Consider the following 26,631-nt stretch of genomic DNA (forward strand, 5'->3'; position numbering starts at 1 on the left):
CTAATTATTTTCACAAGATGAGACCTGTGCAACTTGGCAGTAGTAAAGGGCCAATATTAAAACTGGACTATTCCTGTTTCCCTCCCTTTGATTTGATCTTGATCTAGTGCAACTCCTCACATGGCTACCAGTATGACCTACCCTTCTCTTGTTCCCCTACCCTTCACAGAATAAGGCAGCTGCATGTCGTGCAAGTCTGATCTACAAGATCGCAAAATTTTTGAATTGGAAACATTGGTACCAAAAGATTATAAAGAGCAAATTCTGTTGGTCCAACAAAGCCCTGGGTAACTGTGTGTGATGTGATGATTTTATTTTCAGATTGTATCTCTCCATCCTAGACTGACTATCAGCCTCAAGAGATGCCAATGGCATACTTCAAGTGAATAAATAAAAAACTAGGGCAGGGGTTGAGCTTGTGTAAGGGAAGATAACAACTATGATCACCAATGAACTACTAATCCTTTTGTTTGGTTCCACAATGAAGGAAATCTCAGCCATCAAGAGAGGGCAATGTTTGAGAGAGGAACCATGATTTTAAAAACCAGGTTAATTCTCCCCTCTCCCTGTTGCTGGTTGGCCAAGCCTGGATTTATCCCAAGTGCAAAATGTAAAAAATGATGAGACTTGATAGTAGTTATTTTGAGACTTGGTGGTGGTTATTTGCTTTTCCGAGGGAGCAGTATTTAATGCTGATTGGGTGGTACCCAAACTTTATAAAGTTTACAGTGGTGGTCATTGATTTTAACTTCAGAGTTAGCCCAAGTAACTTATGTTTCATGCATATTGACAGTGATGTTATACAACACATCTGTTTGTTTTCAGAGCTTACATAATGGCTTATCAGGCAAAGACTATTTTACCGGCTCATTTATTTGATAAATGCATGATACTTCAAACAACTATGGAGCACAAACTGTGTCAATAATGCTCTTACAGGTTCTTCTCATATGGCACCCTGTTAACGGGAACTCATATGGCCAAATATTAGCATCAGGGCTATCCCCACTATGCCCACTCTTGTTGCATCTGAGTTTCCAAGAAGAAAACAAATTAAGTGATATCAAAAAATATAAAAAGATCCATCAAATTAAAAATCTGTTTGTAAGAGGGGAATTCTTAAAACATAAGCTTCTATTGTTTACAAGACTGCAATCTGTCACATTCATTCAGCATGTCAATCCTCAGGTATACAAAGAACGTACTGGGTATGATAAAATGGGGATTTGTATATTTGTGGAAAATGTTATAGAGTATGACAGTAAGAAAAGGAATAGACAGGGCACAGACACTGATGGTCTCCGAAAATTTTGCAAAATGAATATGCGGAAAATTAAAATGTTGTACTAAGAGATAAATCTGATGACATTTATTTTTCATAGCTGTGATATAAACTCCTGTATTGCCAAGGAATTAACAAAGAACTGGAGAAGTATCTTCCAACAAACCAGTTGCATCCTGACTGTAATTTTTTATCCTCATAGCTGCAACACTAATCAAAATCATTACATCAGTATTCAAAATGATCTCTACCCATAAAGAATATTTCTTGACGCAGAGAGGAAGGAAATACAAGAATACTGGAGAAGGAAAAACAATATTCCTCTCTTTAAGCAGGAAAAAGGAGATCCAGGAGGCTACAGATTAGTCATCTTAATTGCGATAGAAATAAAAATATTGGTGTGGATTATGTGGGATCTGTCTGCAAGTGAATAGTGCAATGTCGTGAACAGTGTAAGCCAGCATGGGTTTGTCACAAACAAATCCTGCCAAACTAACCTTAAAGCTGTTTTCAATCACATTGTTAGTTTAGTAGTTTGTAGAAATGCTGTGAATGCCATTTATCTGTATTTCAGCAAACCATCTGATGATATGGGCATCCATAATGTTCTGATTAGCAAACTAATTAAATGTGAAATAGATGGGAATAATGTCAGATGTATCCATAAGTGGTTGGAAAATGAGTCCTCACCAAGGGATTTATTTCAAATTGTGTTCTATCCTGGGGTCACTATTCTTCAACACTTTTTCAATGACGTAGATGGTGATATGATGCACTACTTAATTCTGTAAACCCTCTAGCTGAGTTTGGATGAATAACACGCAATCAGCCCAAGAAAACCTCAAGATAGGATTGTCAGAGGTTTGAAATGACTTGAAGGCACATAACAACAAAAAGGTTTATTTATGCTCAGTAGCAATTCATAGTATTCTCCACCATGAATTTTCTCTAACCCATAGACTCCAGAATGGCAGGTGGAGGAGTTGAGTCAAGGGCAGTGGAAATGATTAGGGGACCATAGACATCAAGCCTCCTGTTTAGTTTTAGGCTCTTCTATATTTTCCTTGATATTTAACTTTTTTGTCCTAAATACTTGTACAATGTTTCACTTTTTGCCTTGTCAGCATATTTGACACCACTTTAACTGCCATGTCTCAATGGTATAGAATCCTGAGATTTGTAGTTTTTAAAAGTTTGAACTTTCTCTGCTAAAGAGCACTGGTGCTTCACCAAACGACAATTTCCACAATTCCACATCATTGAGCCATGGCAGTTAAAGTGACACCAGACTCCATTATCTCTACAGTGTAGGGCTCTTATCACATTAAGTGGGCAACTCACCACAAATTGTGCTGAATCCATTGATAACCTGTCACCACATGCTCCAAATCACCCAACTTACCACTGTCCCCATCCCATCTGCAACCCGGCTTCCCTGATTGTAGCAAAGGCAACATGGGAAGTCTCCTGTATTGCCACAGTGAAGGCGTATGCTGCTTCCTCACCCCTTTCACTATGGAGTCCACCAAAAACAGATGTGTATCTTGTAATGGGCTCTGTGGTGAAAGGGGTGAGAAAGTGGCATACAATGGGCAAATCTGTCTGTATGATGAGTTCACAAATGAACTTCTTGATAGCTCTATTGTGAAGTGCTTCAGCTGGTATCATCATCATCATTTAGCGTATTTTATTATTTTCAGTTTGGTAAAAAAAAACTAAGTGTGAACAACAGCATTTGGGTCATGTCATTCAGTCCTTATAAAATAGAAATCTTTCCAACCTTTCAAGTAAAGATAATCTCTTGGAATACGAGTACTCTGGCACTCCACTTGGATGGGCAGAGAGCAGTATTTGGAATTAGCAACAGTTTCCAAAGCAGCCCTGGAAACCAGCACCAGGTGTGCAAAAGAGGTGAGGGCGGAGACAGGTTTGCTACCTTTCCAGAGATGGTTAAGTAGCAGCCCAAGCTCCACAGGCAGCAGGCACTTGTTGGCTCAGAGCGCTGTCCCTTGTGCATCGGTGCTGAAATCACTGGAGAGGCTAAAAGAGCCCTTTGCCTCTTGTTCCTGTTTTCTGTGCTCATCTGAAGTTTCGAGAACTTCCTTGAGAAATGCCATCCATCTTGTTGATCACCACAGGTAAGTCCTGCTTCCTCTGAAATAAGTTGCACTGTATCTGCAGGAACTGGCAACCAATGCAGAACAGTTTCTTGTGATGGGTTTCTTACCATCTCCTTGTTTGGATTCAGAGTCAAGCATAGGCTTCAATTTGAAGTCAACCATTTCCTCTTGTTCTAGCCCATCCAAGCATGGTAAAGTTGTTGCATGGGTGTTTTAAAAAGAAGAAAGAAAGAGGAATACCTTTCAAGCTCTTGCAATTGTGTTGGAATTGGATGGGTGGGGAAATTTAAAATGTAAACATTCTGGTACTTTAAAAACCGCTTATTGAAAAAAATAAATACAAAACAAAGTCTACGAATAAATGTACACTACTGCAAGGCACAAAACACAATCTACAACACAAAGTATACCAATAAATGTACACTCTTACAGACTATTAAAGAAATGGTCCTTGTTTGTCCTTGGTATACAGTGACTCCACAGTATATAATCTGGTCTCCAGAGTTAATGTCTAATTAAACTAAGTGCATCATTCTATATACACCAGGCATGGTTAAACTTGACCCCTCCAGGTATTTTGGACTTCAACTCCCACAATTTCTAACAGCCAACTGGCTGTTAGGAATTGTGGGAGTTGAAGTCCAAAACACCTGGAGGGGCCAAGTTTACCCATGTCTTATATACAAGCATTAGCCTGCTTGAGGGTTGTCTTCTTGGGCCTGCTGATTAGCATAGGAAATAAAAGTCAACCTGGTTTACCTTTCTAGTACTGTAAAGACCGAGGGGTTATTTATTTATTTACCATATTTATATCCCGCCCTTCTCACCCCAAGGGGACTCAGAGTGGTCTAGAAATGTATGTTAAAGTATGTGTGCTCCAATTTGGATAAATTACTTTTCTGCCTCAATGGTAATGTTGGCTTACAGATTTGGTAAGTTGCTATTTAAAAAAGAATGTTTGCCTGTTCTGCACTATGTCACTGCTAGGGGTAAGTAACCACCATTGATGATCATGTTCTCACTTGCACATATCACACATATAATGACACATGCACTCATAGAGTTGGAAGAAACCACAAGTGCCATCCAGTCCAACCCTCTTCCATGCAAAAACACACAATCAAAGCACCCTGACAGATGGCCATCCAGCCTTAAAAACCTGCAATAAAGATTGGGTAGTAACTGGGAGCTGTAGTCTAGGAAAGTAACTTCCCAAGTACCAACTTCACACGCCCCCCACCCCCAAATAGAATGATACCTGTGTGGTATATGAAGTGGAAATATAGTGGAGCTGTTTTCTACAAATGGACAATGGTGGCTTTAGGACCTCACAGCCAACACATATTTGTTGCATCTCTATGATGGGAAGAGTGTATCTCTATTAGGACATATGCCGCTATTTCCCTTACAAGCATAATTATGTGCTGAGAGTAAAACTGATTGTCTGGCTCAACTCAATTGGTTCCCTCTGACAGTACTTTTCTTGTGCCCTGGCTTCCTGTAGCTCTGTGGAGCATGATTAATCCCTTACAGTTTCATGAGTCATGGGGTTTTCATGTTACTTGAAACAATCTGTGATTGGAACATTATCCATGTGTTCCTGGTATGGTGGAAATAACAAGATGTTGATTACCAAGATTTGGCTTCACACTCAAGTGCTATCTCTAGGATGTTTCCATGTAATCACACACCCCTCCTTTCTTTTTTGCTTTTCTTCCTCTCTTGTTCTCTTTTTTCAATGAAAAGATCTATATGTAGCTAATGTCGATAGTATTTAAGCAAGTGTACTGACCCACTCCAGTCTGCAAATAGTACCAAGCCAGTTGAGCCCCATGTCAATATGATATGGACAGTAACTATCATGTAGACATGAAAGTGGGAAGTCTTGTTTGAACAAACAGATTTCTGTTTGCCAAGTAAAAAGGCTAAGTGCATGTAAGGCCAGAAGGAGATATAGTGTTACTATTATTGACATTTCCCTTCAGCATGGAACAAAAAATAAAATAAAAAAATAAAAAGAAGGAAGCACAGTTAAGCAAGCATACAGGAAACCATGGAAAAAGAAAAAAGATGGCATTCTGATCCTATGCCATCCATTAAAAAGTATTTTATTGTAAACCTTAGTAATTTCACTTAATGGCTAACAGTCTGAGCATGTCTAGTTGATAGATTTCACATGGCTAACCTGTGGATTGCTGGGAAGCTCAGAAGACCTTTCTTTTGCATTTTATGGAAATGTCTTCATAGATGATTGTATGAGATTTTTAATAAACAAATGTTAGGATCAAGGAAATTAATTCAATGGGCAAATAATTTGAGTGTAGATTGTTTATGGCTGCTATCATAGATCTGTCATTTGAGACCAGAATTATGGCTGAGATTCAACATAAAGTTTAATTTTTTCATGGAAGCAGGAAGCGCAAACTCTCTCAATTTTGTCCATTTAGGGAAAATATCACAAGACAAGGGGCCAACCTCATGCAATGGTTCACATATGGAGAACAAGCCCCATATGTAAGCATAGTGGCTTAAAGAGCCAAGTATGTTGAGCCTGCAGAAGCAAAGGCTGAGAGGAGACATAATGGTCATGTATAAGGATGTGAGGGGAAGTCATAGGGAGGAGGGAGCAAGCTTGTTTTCTGCTGCCCTGGAGACTAAGATGTGGAACAATGGTTTCAAACTACAAGAAAGGAGATTCCACCTGAACATCAGGAAGAACTTCCTAACTGTAAGGAAAGCTGTTCAGCAGTGGAACTCTCTGCCTTGGAATGTGGTGGAAGCTCCTTCTTTGGAGGCTCTTAAACAGAGGCTGGATGGCCATCTGTCATGGGTGCTTTGAATGTAATTTTCCAGCTTCTTGGCAGGGGGTTGGACTGGATGGCCCATGAGGTCTCTTCCAACTCTGTGATTCTATGATAATCCCCCCCTTCCATAGTCCAATATTTCTACTTTAGTCAATTTCCAGTCAGCTTCCATGCCTTATTATATATTTTCTCCTGGAGACACAAAATTAACAAGACTTATGCCATACCTTTTTCAATAGGACCTCCCTCATCTATGTAAGGTAAAGGTAAAGGTAGTCCCCTGACATTAAGTCCAGTCATGTCTGACTCTGGGGTTTGGTGCTCATCTCCATTTCTAAGCCAAAGAGCCAGCGTTGTCCGTAGACACCTCCAAGGTCATGTGGCCGGCATGACTGCATGGAGCGCTGTTATCTTCCCGCCAGAGCGGTACCTATTGATCTACTCACATTTGCATGTTTTCGAACTGCTAGGTTGGCAGAAGCTAGGGTTGACAGCGGAAGCTCACGCCGCTCCCCGGAATCGAACCTGTGACCTTTCGATCAACAAGCTCAGCAGCTCAGTGCTTTAACCCACTGTGCCACCGGGGGCTCCTCTCATCTATATAGGCTGCTGTATATATTCATTTCAGTTACTGGTTGGGGACAATGAGGATTGTAATCTAGCACATCAAGAGAAAACAAATCGGGGAAGGTTGCTGTACAGAATAAATGAAGTGCCAGCCTTCAAGCAAGGCAATACGTATTGTAAAGATAATGAGTTAGATCTACTATGGTATGTTTCTACACATGGATATTGCCTCCATCTGCACCATATGTTTGCATGTGCATGAACCCTGGTTTCAAGCCTTGTAGACCAGCACTCAAACCACTATATCATAGTAACTTTCATATAACACTAAATTTGGCCTAAATGTGGATCTAATACTATACAGAACTTTATGTTTGGCAGTACTTGTACTACTTTCCATGGTTGCATCCACTTTGGTGACTCAAAATAGCAGGTGTCAAGAGCTGAGAGACAAATGTATGACAGCAGAGAATGGATGTGGAAGTGCCTGGAATTTACTTGAAGACGTTTGTTTCATTTCAGGTAACTATGACAAAACTACATGTTGTGCTCCAATAACAATAGCAGCACTTTCTGTGTCTCATCTGCTTCTCAGAAACATTAATATTGAACTGAATTGCACCTGATGTTTTCCATTTCTTTTTCATTTGCTGACCTTCCAACATTTCATTGGAGAGGAAAAATAGTTCTCTCCTTCCCTGTGCTCTAAGATAAATGTATGACAAATGCATTAAAGGTGGTGTAGTGTATGTTTCTGTCATTGAGCTTGACTATTTACTTGCTTGTTGATGTGCCAGCCAACTCCTCTTTGTGCATAGTCAAGAAAAACCTTTCGGGCAAACATGCATCAGGTCACACTGCAGGCCTACAGAATCCTAGCCTAAACCAGTTTACTCAGAAATAAAATTATCAGATTTCAGAGAGATTTGCTCCAGTGTATGTATGATTGGGATTAAAATGTCTTATTTTAATGTGATTGTTGGCTAACAATATTCATGTGATTTAAAAAATAATATTGATGATTTTTACCGGATGTTTTAACAAGGAGTGGGGAAAAGATACATGGAAAGAGAAAGAAAGGTCCGAACAGTGATTCTCAACCTTCCTAATGCCATGACCCCTTAATACAGTTCATCATATTGTGGTGAACCCCAAACAAAAAAATTATTTTCATTGCTACTTCTGTAATTTTGCTACTGTTATGAATTGTAATGTATATATTTTATATGCAGGCTGCATTTTCATTCACTGGACCTAATTTGGCACAAATACCCAGTATGCCCAAATTTAAATACTGGTGGGTTTGGGGGAGGGATTGATTTTGTCATTTGGGAGATGTAGATGTAGTGGATTTATAGTTCACCTACAATCAAAGAGCATTCTGAACTCCACCAACGATGGAATCAAACCAAACTTGGCACACAGAACTCCCATGACCAACAGAAAATACTGGAAGAGTTTGAAGGGCATTGACCTTGAGTTTTGGAGTTGTAGTTCACCTACATCCAGAGAGCACTATGGACTCAAACAATGATGGATCTGAACCAAACTTGGCATGAATACTCAATATGCCCAAATATGAACAATAGTGGAGTTTGGGGAAAATAGAGTTTGACATTTGTGAGTTGTAGTTGCAGCGATTTGTAGTTCACCTGCAATCAAAGAGCTTTATAAACAAGCCTTGGGACATTCATGGGGCTTTATAAATATGCCCTATTAATGTCCCGATCCTTGAACACTCTCTGCTTCATTTGAAATATGATGTTGCATTTTGGTGTTGATGTCAGTTTTTGTGGAGAGGATTCTTGAATATGTAGTTGAAGAATCCGTGGATATAAAGGACTAACTGTGTGTATACACACACTGTCAATCCTTTGTTGCCATAGATTTTCATCTGTGTGTATATGTACACACACACACAGAGAGAGAGAGAGAGAGAGGGAGAGAGAGAGAGAGAGAGTCTGCCTCCATCTTGATGTTCATGCCAATGTAAGGCAGTGTGAAGTTACTTAACCCAAGACTGTTTTAAAAGAGATTGATTGTAATGTTCTGGAACAAAATGTTCTGGAACAAAACAGTAACATCAGGGTGTATATTAAAACTATTAAATGTCAATATTTTATGGCTTCAATGCAGTTGTTTGCTCCCAATATGCTACAGTGTTACTGAAAACCCATAACCCTTGATCATACTTCCCATTTATTTTTTTCGTAAAGATCTCTATTGTGACTTGATGTCACAATAACAGTGTTGTTAACTATTAAAACCAAACCAAACCTTCTTTGGCCATATTCTATAAGCCATGATCTAAGTCAAATATTTGCTCTTAGTCAAAGGTACATAGCTAGTCTTAAGTTAATACAAGACAACACTATATCCCTAAACATTTTATGTAGTCCAATCTTAAATCAGAAGGAAAAACTGACTCTTTTCTTTCGTGTGAATCTTTGCCAGACCTTCTTCTGATCAGCAGTAAAGGTAACAATTATATATATTGAAATATCTAGTTGTAGAATAAATCAATTTTTGGGCTTTTAACTGCTGAATCAACACTGTGAATAAATCTTAGTACTGTATACTCATAAAATGAACATGTGCCGCTTCCTCCCTTTTCCACTTCCATCCTTTTCCTGGTAGCTATGTTCCATTCTCTGAAAAACCTGCAGAGGTTACACAAGACTAAAAATGTAAACCGTGGCATCTTTTTAAACTAGTACCATAACTTTCTAAAACCCATTGTGCTTTTTTAATCTTGATGAGCAAGTACATTTTAAATGTTCTGCCCTACTGAAAAACCAATTATCTTGGCTATAAATCAATTTAATCATAATCAAATTCACTCATGAGTAATGAAAAGCTGGAGTAAACCACAGTGGTGGATGGCTTGTACACCAACCTCACTGTGTCTGTGTAATCCATTCTGAGTTTCAGTTGTACTGTAAAGGAGATATTGAAGGATTCTAAACCTTAAAGTTGCAGAAATAGACTGCAATAGTAGATTGAATTCAGCCATTATTTAATGACACAGTGCCAGGGGGATTGTGGACACAAGGCTTAAATTCTTGCTTAGTCATGAAAAATAGACTGACTATGGGAAAAACAAACATTCTCAGGCCAGAAAACCTTGTGAAAGGATCAACTTAGGGTCACCCTAAATTGGAAAAAAAAACTTGAAGGCACTCAATGATTCTAGGTATGACTAAATCTGGATCTAATCCAAGAACTGGATTGGTTCAATGACATTGTAAAAAGTTCCAGAGAACCACACGTTTGTTGGTTAGTTTGGACCATAGCTCTTTTCCAGGGTAATCACCTTCCATGGATTGGACAAGTTGAGGGGACTTAATTTCTCAGGATGAGATTCAGTCTACCTAGAATGCCAGTGTGGTCCACCAGGGTTCTCATAACACTAGCATTTGGTAGGTTATCATCAGCATTTGTAAGGGCATGTCCTATACTCAAATACTGAGATATCTCTCCTAAGGTTTTGATTCTGCCAATAAAAGCTTTAGGTTAAAATAAGGTCGTATTTGGGTCTTTTTTGTTTGCTCTTGAACCAACCATAGAAATGCCCCTGCCTCATCTCGAGAACTGAAAGGAAAATTTTCAACTTGGATGAAAGTTTCCTTCATCAGATGCATCCAAAGAAATATGGCAGGCTATGGCCTGATTAAATGCAAAGTCTCTGAGTAGATGAGGATTGTTTTGTTACAGCTTCATTGTTTCTGTTTCTGCTTAGGATGATACTCATATATTTTTTAATTCAGGCAACAACTGCACAGTGAAAGATTCAATTCACTGTAATATAGTCATTCAGTTTTTGGTTGACGAATTCCCAGAATTTAAGGAGTGCATGTGCACAGAGAATAAGTGCAGCAGCAAAACATTCCAGGCCAAGCAATGCCTTAATCGTGAAGGTAAGAGATGTCTTTTTCTCTATGATACAAAAGATTTGATAGTAAGGATGACATTGTGACAAAAGAAAATGAATCCTTGATTTGAGGTGCTTGTAAACATGTTCTTTCAGAAATGGCCCAATTCGACATAGGAGAAGATAATAAATTTTGCAGGATCATCATTACATCTGAACTAGGTTTGGTGAATGTCATAAAATCCAGGGATCCTCATACTGGGAATGTAATCTGAGTAAACTGGAGTCTTGGAACACAAAACCTTAAAAACATAAATCTCCTTTAAAATAAGGCATCCTTGGAACTATCTGGCTGTTTTAGGTGTGGTTGTTGGGGAAGAAAGGTTTGAAATATGCTGCCTTACCACTGATTTAGCCAAACTTTTATTGTTATCAAATGTCTTTCAATAGGAAAGCCAGAGCCTTCCTCATCTACACCAAAATTTTCACAACAGACAAAACCACAAATAACAGGGCCCACTGGCCTGTTAGGTGTCAATGACTGCTTTGTTGCCAAGGAAATGTGTCAAAGAGATGACTACTGTTCAATGCATTATAAGGATTTCCTGAGAGCTTGCAGAGCAGAGACAGCCCATTGTAGCCGTCCAGTGGCAGGGGAGCAATGTTTCAGAGCATGGAAGGAGCTACAGAGGACAATCCTGGGGAACTGCACCTGTCCAGAGCCAATGCAGAAAAGGTGCACTAAAATCTGGAAAATCATCTTTAACAATACATGTTTAGGCAATACAGAGATGTTTCAGACCTCACCAAGGAGCAAGCAAAACTATGCAGGCGACAGAGCTCAAAGGCTCAATTCCGGTAAATGCATTCAAATGATTATGTCTCTCTGTGTGGTTTATAATGACTCTGTGTAATTTATAATGACTTTTCAGCTGAACTTTCTGGAATTTCTTTGTCATTCAACACTATATTAAAAAGCTGATGATGCTATGATTTTCCATGAAACAGGAGCTCTTTTACCCTTCAGGTTTTGTTATGATGCTCAGGAGATAAATAAGAAGGTGTTGTGCACTGAGAGTCAATCTCTTGATTCACCGTTTTGATTTCACAAAACACATGCACACTTATACAAGAGTATAATGTCATTAATGGCAGCCTTCTGATAATAACATGGCAAGATTCCATAGTTGGGTTGAAGAGGAGAAGATTGGCTTAGTGAATGGTCCACTCCTTCTAAGGATTCACATCTGAGACATCTGTTTTTCCAGTTTGCCTCGTAACTGACAAATATATACCAGTCTATCTACAAAAAAATCTCTTGGCAGAAAATAGATTAACGACACCAGGCAAAGTTGCTCCTACTTTGTGGACCACTGCTTGTGAATAATGTCTCCACTTAAGAAAATCAAATAGCATGTGTAGTTCTACTTTGATAAAACATTCATTACCATAAATAAAAGGATAAGTGATTGCATAGTCCACAATAAAAAAAAACCTTATCAGCATATTTACTATTGCCAATAAGCTTAATGAAATCCTGCTGGTACTTTAAAACTGTTACTGATACAATTAAAAGTGTTACTAGTATTGTTCATTCTTCTTCTCCTCTTCCGCCATTATTGCATTCATACGTATCTGTTTTTTTGCAGATCGGATGAAAATAAAATCAAAGTGGAAGTCTTCAGCTCTTTCAAACTATGGTAAATATCAATTCTAAAAGCATTTGTATTCATTTCTAACCCAGACATATTATGGATAACAACATCTTGAATGCAGTTACAATTTCTCTTGTTAACATTTCTTTTTAAGTTCTAAACAAAGAATGACTCATGACCTTAGGCATAGAGAAGACAATTTGTCTGAAAATGAAGATTCTTGATTAAACATACAAGAGTGAATTTCAGAAGATAATCTTCCATTTATAATAATAATAATAATAATAATAATAATAATAACAACAACAACAACACTTTATTTATATCCAGCTACCATCTCCCCAAGGGACTCGGTGCGGCTTACATGAGGCCGAGCCCAAAATACAACAATACAAGGAATAACAATAACAATACAAACAATTTAAAATAACAAAACAATAAAACAATAACATATGCATTATCAATAGGACAACACACTTTAAAATCTATGGGTAGGCCAAATGTAATTAAAATTAAAACATTAAAAAATAATGCTGGACATGGGCGAAAAAGTGATAGGGCAGTTTGTGGGAATATACGAGCAGACCAAAATATATCAAATGCTTTGGGGGACAAAGCGCTATGGGATCATTATTCTGGGAAGGCACACTGGAATAACCATGTCTTCAAGCTCCTCTTAAAGACTGCCAAAGTTGGGGCATGCCTGATGTCCTTAGGAAGTGAGTTCCAGAGTCGAGGGGCCACCATTGAAAAGGCCCTCTCTCTTGTCCCCACCAATCGTGCTTTTGATGCAGGTGGGAGCGTGAGCAGGGCCTCTCCAGATGATTGAAGAGATTGTGTGGGTTCGTATACAGAGATGCAGTCACGAAGGTAGGCGGGTCCCAAACCGTTCAGGGCTTTGTAGGTAAGAACCTGCACCTTAAATGGGGTTCAGAAAATGAATGGCAGCCAGTGGAGCTCCTTGAACAGGAGAGTTGACCGCTTCCTGTAAGGAGCCCCTTTACTTTGCCACTTTGCTACTTTATCTTTTCACTTTGCCACTTTATCTTTGTTAAAACATAAAATGTCATTTTTATGCTGTGGACACAGCAATCACTTGTTATGGCAGACCTCATTCTTGTTACGTCTGATTGTTTCCATGATGGGGCAATGTCAAAACATATGCCTAAACAAGCACGAGAGAGTAGAAATTGGAACTTATTCTTTTACAAAAGAATGTAAAAACTTATGTGAAGAGTCTCAAATCTTCCCATACCAGGGAGAAAATTCCACCAGTCCAACCATGCAACTATCGGCCCAACTGTGCAACTCTAGCTAGCAACATTCTTCTTGGGACTTTAATGAGGAGCTGTTTTTCACTTTGCCATCTTGTCAAGGCTCCCTCTACTACCAGATCATTTCCTAGCACAATTAAATTATTTGTTTTCATTTATTTACTATTTTATCCCACCTTTTCCTCTGTAGGGACACAAAGTGGCTAGCAATGATAGACACAATACAAAAGAATGTAAAAACAAGGCAAATACATGCACAGAAACATATCTATCTATCTATATAAATAAATAAAATGTAATGTTTGTTTGTGGGATTAACATAACTCAAAAACCACTAGACAAAATGACACCAAATTTGGACATAATACACATATCAGCCAAGGAGTGACCATCACTCATAAAAACACTGAAAACACAGCAGAAGAGACTTTAAAAGCCCAAAATTAAAAAATGCAATACAAGGCTCTGCCTGTGTCACAAACACATTTGGTGGGGACGAGAGACAGGGCCTTCTCAGTGGTGACCCCTCGGCTATGGAATGCCCTTCTGGGGACATTAGATGGCCCCTTCCCTCTTAACATTTCAGTAAAGGGCTAAGACTTGGTTGTTTGAGCAAGTGTTTGAAAATGCGAGGTAAAAGACATAGGAATTGGAACGACTAGATGACGAGATGCGACAATGTTTTTTATAAAAAGACGAAAACAATCTATGTTTTAATATTCTTTTTATGGTTTTATATTATGTGTTAATGTTTTAAAATGTATTATGGTGTATTTGGGCATCAAATCATTGCCATTCTAAACTTCCCTGAGTCGCGTGAGGGCTGAGAAGGGCAGTATAAAAATACAGTAAATAAATAAAATAAATAAACACATGCACAAAACCACACATATGTGTATACAAACACACGTATATACACATATACACAAATATATATACATACATATACACACACAAAGCACAATTTTTATATTCATACAACTAGTATGAATATAAAAATTAAAAACAATAAAAATTTATTTCATGACTGTAAAAGTTATGAAATAACTGTTTAAAATCACTGTTTAAAATCTTAAAAGATGATGCTGTCAAGGTGATGCATGCCATTTGCCAGCAAATATGGAAAACACAAGAATGGCCATCAGACTGGAAAAAATCAACTTATATCCCCATACCAAAAAAGGGAAATGCGAAAGACTGCTCAAACTTCCGTACAGTGGCCCTTATTTCTCATGCCAGTAAGGTAATGCTCAAGATCCTTCAAGGAAGAATCCAGCAATACATGGAGCGAGAGTTGCCAGATGTTCAAGCTGGGTTCAGAAAAGGCAGAGGAACGAGAGACCAGATTGCCAATATCCGCTGGATAATGGAGAAAGGCAGGGAGTTTCAGAAAAACATCTACTTCTGCTTCATTGACTATTCTAAAGCCTTTGACTGTGTGGATCATAATAAATTGTGGCAAGTTCTTAGTGGGATGGGCATCCCAAGCCACCTTATCTCTCTCCTGAGGAATCTGTACAAGGACCAAGTAGCAACAGTCAGAACTGACCACGGAACAACAGACTGGTTCAAGATTGGGAAAGGCGTACGGCAAGGCTGCATCCTCTCACCCAACCTTTTTAACTTGTATGCAGAACACATCATGCGATGTGCGGGGCTTGATGAATGCAAGGCTGGGGTGAAAATTGCTGGAAGAAACATTAACAACCTCAGATATGCAGATGACACCACTCTGATGGCCGAAAGCGAGGAGGAGCTGAGGAGCCTTCTAATCAAGGTGAAAGAAGAAAGCGCAAAAGCCGGGTTGCAGCTAAACGTCAAAAAAACCAAGATCATGGCAACAAGAATGATTGACAACTGGAAAATAGAAGGAGAAACCGTGGAGGCCGTGACAGACTTTGTATTTCTAGGGGCAAAGATTACTGCAGATGCAGACTGTGGCCAGGAAATCAGAAGACGCTTACTTCTTGGGAGGAGAGCAATGTCCAGTCTCGATAAAATAATAAAGAGTAGAGACATCAGACTGGCAACAAAGATCCGCCTAGTCAAAGCCATGGTATTCCCTGTAGTCACCTACGGATGTGAGAGCTGGACCTTAGGGAAGGCTGAGCAAAGGAAGATCGATGCTTTTGAGCTGTGGTGTTGGAGGAAAGTGCTGAGAGTGCCTTGGACTGCGAGAAGATCCAACCAGTCCATCCTCCAGGAAATAAAGCCCGACTGCTCACTGGAGGGAAAGATACTAGAGACAAAGTTGAAGTACTTTGGCCACATCATGAGGAGACAGGAAAGCCTAGAGAAGACAATTATGCTGGGGAAAGTGGAAGGCAAAAGGAAGAGGGGCCGACCAAGGGCAAGATGGATGGATGGCATCCTTGAAGTGACTGGACTAACCTTGAGGGAGCTGGGGGTGGTAACGGCTGACAGGGAGCTCTGGCGTGGGCTGGTCCATGAGGTCACGAAGAGTCGGAGACGACTGAACGAATGAACAACAACAACAACAAAAAGTTATAATACAATTAAAATACAAAAAACCACTTACATATAAAAACTAGACAACCCCCCCTCCCCCAAATCCCTGGCAGCCTGCCCCACATCACTCACTAAAAGTGTGGTGACAGAGGTAAGTTTTCACCTATTTGAGAAACGCAAGCAGGAATGGGGACTCGGAAGCATTGCCTGATGTGTAGGCATACCCCAGTGTACCCTTCTAGCATTGCACTGATTCTCACTCCCTGACTCTTGTTTCAGTTGTTCGCCATTTTATATAAAAGATGACATTTTCGTTCACTGTTGTATAAAATGTGTTTGAGAGAACCAAAGGGACGCAGGTTCCTGAGCTTGATATATCACCATCTAAAGCAAATCAGTTGAATGTACAAAGAACTGTGGGAGAAAAAGTATCTGCTGTGGGTGCCAATTTCATTGGTGAATGTACACATTAACTCTACACTCTAAGACAATATAGGTTAGAGCCATTAAAGCTGACTGGGAACAAATCCTAGAGGGAGTGATTTTTTTTTTATTATTATTTGTGCTTTTATTACAGCATTAGGGGGATCAGGAGGGGAAGGAAGTGGGGGAAAAACTGGGGTGTTGGGGTGCTGGGCAAAGGGGAAAGGGGTGTAGGGAAAGGGTAGGGGTAGCTGGGTTGGGTAGGAGTGGGGGGGGCCCATCACCAAAAAACAGTTCTTTCCGTGATTGTGACTTCCCAGGGTCTTCCAAGAGTCTTCGTTTTCTGTGGTCATTCTTCCATTTCTTCGTGCAATGTGCTAACAGTATGTATGAATATGTGTTTTCCCCTATTTCTTCTAGAAGTTCGTTAGGTCTAATATAACTGATATCTCTTTTGTTCTTAAGTAATCCTTAAAGCCCGTCCAATTGGTTTTTTTAGTCACTCCGTTTATCCTCTGGGAGAGATTGTCCATTTGAATTATGTCAAAAGCCTTTAGGATCCAATCTTCGTGGGTTGGGGCTTCTTTTTGTTTCCATTTTTTCGCCACTACTGTTCTGGCAGCCGTACTTAATAGAAACATGATTTTATCCTGGGTTTTGTTCATTTTGGTTTTATTTATTATACCTAAGAGATAAGTCTCTGGCTCTTTCTGAAAATTAATTTTTAAGATTTTTTGGGAGGCCTGGTGGATTTTTTTCCAGAAAATTTTGATTTTCTCACATTCCCACCATTGGTGGAAAAAGGTGCCTACTTTTTTCCCACATCTCCAACATTTGTTGGATATGTTCTGGTTTTTTTTCCCCCCAAATTTTGCAATTTTGTCCGGTGTGTAATGCCAGCGATAAAACATTTTAAACCAATTTTCTTTTATATCACTGGCAACGGTATATTTCAGTTTCCTTGTCCAGATTTCTTCCCATTGATTTGTCGAAATAGTATGTCCTATATCTTGAGCCCATTTAATTTGGCATTCCTTCACTTGTTCCTCCTCCGTATTCCATGTTTGTAACTGTTTATATAATAGCTTTATTATTTTGTTGTTTCTTTCCATAATTGAATCCCATATCCCCCTTTTTTGTTCAAAGCCTAATTTTTCATCTTCTTTAAAGCTCTCCCTGATCTGGAAGTAATTCAGCCAGGTGATTTTTGGGTTTAACTTTTGAAGTTCTTCATAAGATTTTAATACTATTTTTCCTTCCTCGTTTATCTTTAGTGTCTGATTATAAGTTAGCCAGATTTCCGCCCCTATTTCTTTTTTATGTTTTGCCTCGATTGATGAGATCCAGAGTGGGGTATGTTTGAAAAGTCTATTTTTATATTTTTCCCACGTTTTGATCAGGGCTGCTCTAATAAAGTGGTTTGTGAAATTTTTCTCTATCCTTCTACGGTCGTACCATAAATAACTATGCCACCCTGCTCTTAAATCGTGGCCCTCCAAAATTAGTACATGATTGTTTTTAAGAGTTGTCCACTCCTTGATGGCAGCTAAATTGCAGGCCTCATAGTAGCTCCTTAGGTCTGGGAGTCCCAGGCCTCCTCGCTTTATATCGTCTGTTAATATTTTTTGGCTGATCCGTGGTTTTTTATTTGCCCATATAAATTTTGAAATGTCGGTGCTCCATTTTTTGAAAAGGTAATTGTTCCTAATAACTGGGATGGTCTGGAAGAGAAAGAGCATTTTTGGCAGTATTACCATTTTTACTAGTGCAATCTTGCCCATAAAGGAGAAGTTTTGTTTTCCCCATTTTACCATATCTTTTTGAATTTCTCTCCATAGGACTTCATAATTATTTTTTATCAACGCTGCGTTACTTTTTGTAATATTGACTCCTAAATATTTTACTTTGGTTACAATTTGAATTCCTGCAATTTTTTGTAGAGTATCTTCCTCTTCCTTCTTCATATTTTTTGTTATCAATTTTGTTTTTTGTCTATTTAGGTAAAAACCCGCCAATGTTCCGAATTCTTGTATTTTTTTAATCCAGGTCCTAATACTTTCTGTTGGGTTTTCAATAAAGCACACCACATCGTCTGCGTATGTTTTGAGTTTATATTGTTGTTTTAGAATTTTTGGTCCTTTTAAGTTTTCATCTCCAATTATATTTCTAATTAATGTTTCCATTATGAGAATAAATAATAATGGGGATAGTGGGCATCCTTGCCGCGTACCTTGGGAAATTTGAATCGTCGTTTGGGTTTCTTGTCCGTTGATTATTATGGAAGCCTCTTGGTTTTTGTAGATTGCATCTATTACATTCCTGAACTGGAAGCCCATATCTAATTCTTTGGTTAGTAATTTTAGGTAGCTCCAGTTTATTTTGTCGAAAGCTTTCTCCGCATCGACAAAAAGTAGTGCTAATTTCTTTTCATTATGTCTTTCGTAGTGTTCAATTATGTTAATTAGTGTTCTGGTATTGTCTTTAATTTGTCTGCCGGGGAGAAAGCCTGATTGTTCTTTTGAGATCCATTCCTTCAGGAATTCTTTTAATCTCTCTGCCATTATAAGTGTGAAAATTTTGTAATCATTATTTAAAAGGGATATGGGCCGGTAGTTCTTAATCTCAGTTGTGTCTGTGTTGTCTTTGTGTATTAATACTATATTTGCTTTTTCCCATGATTTGGGAATAGTTCCCTTTTCCAGGATATTGTTTGTAGAGGGAGTGATTTGAAGGCAGATAATGCAGCAGCATTTTGTCAAGCAAAAGCATGAAATTGCTGTTGTTTTGGGCAAAAGACATGGAATGCAATCTTCTTTTTCACTCCATCTGAGTTGAGACCAGTATTTGATTTGCCTACCCTTCAGTATCTGATTTGCTTGCCTTTCCATTTCTACCAATAAGGACCAGAGGAAGGAGGGATCCCAGGATCTAGGAGCTGCTGGAGCAGTAATTTCTCCTACATCAATACACTCTGTCTGCTTTATGTTGGACTTCAATTTTTCATTCCCCTGTAATTTTATAATCTCATTCTTTCCTTAGAGTACAAACATCGGCAGTCCTGTTTTGAGCTGAATGTGGAATGCATTAGTGATGAAGTCTGTAACAGACAATTAGCTATGTATCTTCAAGTTTGCCAAGCAAACGAATCACAGTGCAATGTGAAACAATGCCAAGCAGCACTGCAGTTTTTCTATGAAAATATGCCTTTCAATGTTGCCCAAATGTTGACATTTTGTGATTGCATGCAGTCGGATGAAAATTGCCAGCAAGCCAAAGAAGTGCTTCATGGCAAGTCATGTGCAAGCCACGTGGTTCCAGCACCTTCGTGTCTTAGTGTAATTCAAACATGCCAAGCAGACAGTTTCTGTTGGTAAGTGAAAATACAGTGTTCAGGGATATGTCCAAGCAGTTTAGTGTTTGATTCTAAAATTTGATATCAGAAACAATGCTCAATGAATCAGGGATTTGGGTTTCTACTGGAGACTTTGGGAAGCTGACATATTCTTCCCTGCTGCCACCACTACTACTGTCACTGCTCTTTCCCTGATATAACAATTCTAACATCAGTATCTATGAAGCATGTGTCCAGTTTTAAAAATAATTGTTATGCCAAGTTCACAATAGCATCATATCCATATTTCCACTGAAAACATGGCAAGCAACAAGACAGTACTGGGTAGGAAGCAGCAGCAGAGACCAGAAGATTCAACCTTCTGAGCTCTTAACTGTATTTAGGAGACAACCCAAGGAGAAGAAATCTAATTTTTAGATTCAGTGTAGCTTTTGGTGCTATCTTTCTTGTGGAGTGAGGAGGGAGTGTGAAGAAATCCAGAATGAGTCTATTTTGCTAAGTCTATGAACCCACTGGGGAGTTCAGCAGGAGCAGAAAGCTGTGCTTAGCAAAAATAGATAAACATCCATCTGGTTAAAGACAAAAGCTTGGGGCTGGCTAGGGGATGCCCAAACAATGTACTTCCGGTTCTCTTCTTGTCATTTATCTCTAAGAAAATGCCTATTTTCTCATTCATTTTGTTATTTGCTGATTTTTTTTTGTTTTTGTTTTTGGCATCCCACAATGAAAGCAAAAGAATGCATATTTCCTTTTGTTTCCACAGGGACAAATACAAGAATTTTACATCAAAGTGTTTAAAATACATCAGCCAAACATGCCTTGAAGATGAAACTTGTCTACAGTTTTTGGATAGAAATGATCTGATTTGTTCTGACAGTGATGAGTGCAGAGAGGCTTACATAAACCTATGGGGGTCTGTCCTTCGAGTTGAGTGTACTTGTGACGTCACTTCGGTGGAGGATCAAGCTACCTGCAAATGGTTCCATCACGTATTCCACAGCAAACCCTGTTTCAGTAAGTTGAAGACTTCATTTATTGTGTCCTCTTGAGAACTCTCAAACTCTCACCCCGAAATCCCTTCAGTCTCTGAAGGACACAAGCCTACAGAAATTTGCTCACTTTAACACCCTTCTATAGGTTTTTCAGATGGCTGAGATATTTTTGTGCCAATTTTCAGGAACTGCATACAAAAACATGAGACATCCATGGGCCATGTTTGCATCCTCTTAGTATACTTGTGTCCATTCCTTAACCTCTGGAAGGAGGACAAACATTAACGAGGAGGAACATTAGCCCTCCACTCACATGTGAACATTAAATACAAAATCTCTCTCATGTCTTAAAGCAAGGATGTGGAATGTTTTGCTCTCCACACATTTTAGGCTTCAGCTCGCACAATCCCTCATTGCTGGCTACACTGCTTGGACTGGAGGGCCAACATATTCACTCTTTCCCCACACCATTAAGGTAAATATCCTCAATGGACATTAATAATGCAGACCATGAATTACCAAACTAATTTTGGGTGACTTTTCCAAGGATATCTTTCTGAATTAAGGCTGTGATGTATAAAGAGGCAGTTTCACTATACACAACTTCACTGAATGACAACAGAGTGTGCTTGATTCAAGGTTCCTCCTGACCATTTCATGAAAAATGGAGTTTGGTGATAAAGATTGCTTTGTATTCATGTAGTGTGTTAACACAATTGCCAAATGCTTGTATAATCAAAGTTGTATTATGTACAGACAAGAGATAAGACTCAACAAGTTTGAAAAAAACCCAAATTTTTATAAATACAAATTATTATTTTAAAAAAAATAAAAATAAAAGGGAGACAGCAGTATATGTGATGAGCAGTTCAACAAAGTAAGATCAATCACTTTAACATGTGAAATACTTGTGGCCATCTGATAAAATTGAGTAATTTGTAAACGAGTATAGATATATGGGTGAAATCCTAAAGAGAAGTCTAGCAACAGGTATTGTTTGTCTCTTTGTTTCATACTGTTGACTTCTTTCTATATCCTCTCTTTTTTAAAGATCAGATATCAGGTGGAAAGGCAGAACTTCATTCATCACATGGGAAATTACTTCCTGCAACTGGTGAACAGTTTTTGTTATATGGTAAGCTTACTTTTTAAAAATGGAGTAGAAGTTATGGATTTGAATCCTATTGTTGTTTACCTTTGCGGCACTGAATTTTTGCCGGATTTGTAAACCACCTTTAGTCCCCTCCTGGGCCGAGAAAGGTGGGGAAGAAATGAAGTAAATAAATAAATAATATTGGTAGTCCCAATTCCAGTAAACCCAATGGATCAATTGCTGAATCAGCAGACAGGTATATTTCATTGAGTCAATGGGACACCTCTTGTTGCAACTAACAATTTCAGGCCATTGTCAAAGACATCACATTGTGAAAAGTTGCATGAATCGCACAAAATAAATCCCCCCAAAGAGCCAACAAAACCAAATATTTTTCAACATTATTTTCAACATACTGATATAGCCTGCTCCTGGAGTCTGCCAAATTTAAAGGATTCCCTGGGAAGTCTTGTAGACATAGCTGATCGCCTTGCCAATGCCTGAGACATGGAAATAATTAAGTCCATAAATCCAAGTGGGCCCAACTGAATCGTCAATTCATTCACTTCTCTACTTTCCAAAAAGCTGCAGGCAGTATGATATTTAGGTTGGTGGTTAAAGTGCAGGTGGCAGAAAATACACGGCCTTTTCATGTGGCAAAGAATCTTCTGCATAAATAGCAAACTAGAATAGCCTGTTGTAACACCAAGGCACACTGTGACCAATTGGCATTGCATTGCAGCTTACAGATATAAGAACTCATAAGCTTTCTAGTCGAGATTCCATGATTGTGTCTGTGTTTGAGGGAGACTCAGCTAAAATTCAGCTGGTTAGTTACATATCACATGTACAAGTGAAATGTGGACAGACCTGATTAGATAAAATAATCAACAAAGAAACATATAAAAATGAAACATATGTATTTCTAGATCAGGCATGGGTATACTTCGGCCCTCCAGATGTTTTGGACTTCAACTCCCACAATTCCTAACAGCCAGTAAGATGGCTGGGATTTCTGGGAATTAAAGTTCAAAACACCTGGAGGGGCAAAGCCTGCCTATGCCTGGTCTAGATGCTGTTGGTATTCTGGGAGCATTGGGTCTTCGAATCTACGAGACCAAATGTATATAAAACAATAAATAGTGTTCAGGCCAATGAAGAGTTTATTGTCTGAGTTTGCATTAAATAGAAAACACTAATGCCTCAAGAGCTCAGCTTTGTTACTGGCAGATCCTAATGGAACAAGAATAAAAAAAAAATACTCTCATTCCATCCCTATACCAAGATATCATTTTGATTCTTTACAATGTCTTCTGAAATAGTGTGTTAATACAATTGTTGGTACTATAGTAAGCAATGCTGTTGATCTTCTGGGATCTTAATATCTGAAACAGGTCTTTGCAATGCAGTTAAAGACATGGCCCAGATTTAGAATAAAGCAGTTTTGTATTTTGAAATGTCAATAATTTCAGAAAAATAGTGAGAGATTGTCTTATAAAAATTGTGCTTTTCTTGCTCCATAAAACTTAGAGAGGGAAAAAGTGTGTAGTTCCATATGATTCATATTGTTTACTATGTATTCTAAATACTGACAAGAGGTCATTTACTCTTTGATTAATGTCCTGATTATTTTCACAATTTTACTCTAGATGAAACCACCATCATGATCATTTTATACATCTCTTGCCTGATCCCTATCCTGGGAATAATCCTGTTGGCTTTGTTAAAAAGCAGGTACTTTTTACAGTTTATGTTGCTTAAAGTCCACTCAGGAGGTGTGTATAGGTAATTTTTGTCAAGGCTTCTGAGAATTACAGCCATTTTACCAGTGGTTCCATACTGGTCCGGGGCATTGCCAGCCCACTGCAAAATTTCCAGACATATTGCAAATGGAATTGTTGCATTCACTCTGACTTGGATGCTAAAATCGATAAAGATCCAGTGGATGTAACTTTTATCACTACATTGGATACTTCTGAATTTGTGCAACCCAAGGATGTGGACAGGATTCTTGAGGAGCTGAGATGCAACATAGTAGATCCTTGACCTTCCTGGCTTGTTTTAAAAAGCTGAAAGGGAGTAAAAGTTAATACCCTGCTAAAACAAGACAGACAAGCTCGTCAGACAGGCACTAGTGTCGCCCCACTTCGTAGAAGGGCTTGCGGAATCCAGCTGAAGGCGATTTTTTGGGGGAAGTGTGAGCGCACGTGGTGTGCATGGCTTCCCCTGTTTATTTATTTATTATTTACAACATGTATATTTGCATTCTATGCCAACACTGCAGCTAGCCAGTTCCAGGGGTGATCTGGGCTAAAACTGGCACATGGTGCCAATTTCCGCCCTTTGTGATGCATCTCAGATTACTTGAATGAGACTGTTGTAAAACTAGTGCTCCAAAAGCTATCCCTAGATCCCACCAATTTGGATAATTTTATGTCCCAGCATTGAATGTTTGCTGTATATATGCTGTGCTCCGCTCTGAGGCCCCTGAGGGGTGAGAAGGGTGGAATATAAAAGTTTCAAATAAATAAATATCACCCAGTCTTTAACATTTCATTTTGGGGAAGGTCTGGAGCCTCCAGTGGCTTCCCAGCTCCAGGCTATCTAAATACACTTTAATCTGTTTCAGGCCTGGTTGTGGGACAAGGATGGCTTTAGTCACTTTAGTTAATGGGCTGCCCCAGAAGCTAAAAGGGGTGTATGTCCCTCTTGGTTCTGTGGGTCCAACATTTTCACCTTGCTGGAATGAGATTTAGGAACACTTTTGCAATGTGTCTGTTCCTCTTTGGGTGGGTGGGTGGGGGGCAGAGATTTAGAAGTTGATGCTGGGAACTCGTTTGCCTCCTTGGTTTTGGCCTATGGTATTCCTCAGGGCTTGTTTTTAGCCCCCATGCTATTTAACTTATATATATTACTGCTGGGAAAGATTGTCAAGGATTGATGAGCTTGGTGCCATGTGGTTGACTCACAATTCTATTATCCCATTCCACTACAAACCAAGGAACCCGTTTTAGTTCTAAACCAGATTCTATTATCAGTAACAAATTGGATGAGGACCTACAAGTTGATCAATTCAAGACAAAATACTCCTGATCAGTCAAAAGGCAGATCAAGCAATAGGGATTTAAGGGCTACACTCTCCCTGAAGAAGCAAGCCTACAGCTTGAATGTGTTCCTGAATTTAACTCTGAGTTTGGATATTCAGGATTAAGATGTGGCATTTGCACAATTAAAACTTGTGTGGCAGCTGTGTCTGTTCTTTAAGATGTCAGCTCTGGACAGTGACACACCTTATTAATTTCTCAGTTGGATTGCTATATCATAGAATGCTGCTTTAAAAGAGTGTTCAGAAACTTCATCTGCTCCAAAGAGCTGTGTCCAAATTGCTAACTGGGACTGGCTATAGGAAACATAACCCCTTTGTTGCAGCATCACTCACTGCTGGTTTGTTTGCAGGCACAATTGAAAGTGTTGGTTATGTCCTTTAAAGCCCTACATGACTCAGGTCCAAGTAATCTGAAGGACCATGTTATCCCTTACAAACCAGGCTGTGCTTTGAAATCTCCTGGGGGGACCCTTCTCTGTGTCCCATCACCCTCACAAGTACATCTGGTGAGGACACAGGAGAGTGTCTAAGAGGATCTTCTTAGATGCAGTCTCGACATGATAGTAAAAGAAAAGAAAGCATTTCACAATTTCCAATAAACTAGAAAAATATGTGGGGAGTGAGGAAAATCCATGACACTGAGAAAAAAAATAGAAAATCATATAAACTCAAGAGAAAATTTAGCACTTAACGTGGGAAGAAATTGGTTATGCTTGCTGAAGGGTGGGAAATTGCAATTAATCCAATCTTAGATTTTCCAAGATGTGATACATTGATTTGTTGTTAGGGTAGTGAAGGTGTGGTAGAAATAGTAGTAGCAATATGATCAATGAGGCAGAGAGAATTAGCCTGAGTAACTCGTGTTTCATACATATTGACAATGATATTATACAACATGTCTGTTTGTTTGCAGAGCCTACGCAAGGACTTATCAAGCAAAGGCGGCTTTACCGGCTCATTTATCTGAGAAACTCATGATACCTCCGGCAACCATGGAGCAACAACTGTGTCGATAAAGCTCTTACAGTTTCTTCTCATTTGGCAGTCTGTTACACATATACTATGAAAGATCTCCCGAGGAAGAAAAAGAGAGAGAAGAAAAATCGATAACACACATCTGCCTCTTTAGTAAACTCTAGGCAACTTACCACATTGAAGCTACTTTAGTTGATCTGCTTCAGATTAAGACAGCGCATAAGAAACTATCCCAGAGATATATAAAAACAGAACTAAATGTTGTCTGTATGAAAAAAGTACAAAAATTGTATTTCTAATCCAATGTTTCTTGAGATAACATGAATGATTTGGACATTATTGCTATAATTACATTTTTTAAAGCTACACAGTGTTCCAAAATAAGTTAATTCTCCTATGTGAGTTGTCACATTTACTAGGCATGTAAACAGGTGTACAAAAAAATAGTAAGAACAGGGATTTGTACCTTTGTGGAAAATGTTATAGTGTTTGACGGTAAGAAAAGAGATAGGGTACAAACACTGGTTGCCTCAGAAAAACTTGCAAAATGAGAGACTGTGGAGCAATGAAATGTCAAGAGATAAATCTGAAGCAATTTGGATGTCATTTCTCTTCCATGCCTATTATAGGAACTTTTTGTATCCCCAA

The 26,631-nt window shown here is 38.9% G+C and overlaps 1 protein-coding gene across 1 annotated transcript; it reads left to right on the forward strand.

Moving 5' to 3' along the window:
• The first annotated feature begins 3,115 nt into the window (after positions 1-3,115).
• Positions 3,116-26,044, forward strand: LOC132772821 (GDNF family receptor alpha-like). The gene is given in 11 exon segments (XM_067462990.1): positions 3,116-3,420; positions 7,050-7,091; positions 7,093-7,295; positions 10,541-10,690; positions 11,095-11,475; positions 12,294-12,344; positions 19,505-19,835; positions 20,581-20,831; positions 21,861-21,944; positions 23,552-23,636; positions 25,922-26,044. Coding segments are annotated over 11 exon segments (1,986 nt in total). The 3' UTR covers positions 26,025-26,044.
• Positions 26,045-26,631: the final 587 nt, after the last annotated feature.

Source organism: Anolis sagrei, chromosome 1 (genome assembly GCF_037176765.1).
Source record: "Anolis sagrei isolate rAnoSag1 chromosome 1, rAnoSag1.mat, whole genome shotgun sequence".
Lineage (NCBI taxonomy): Eukaryota > Metazoa > Chordata > Lepidosauria > Squamata > Dactyloidae > Anolis > Anolis sagrei.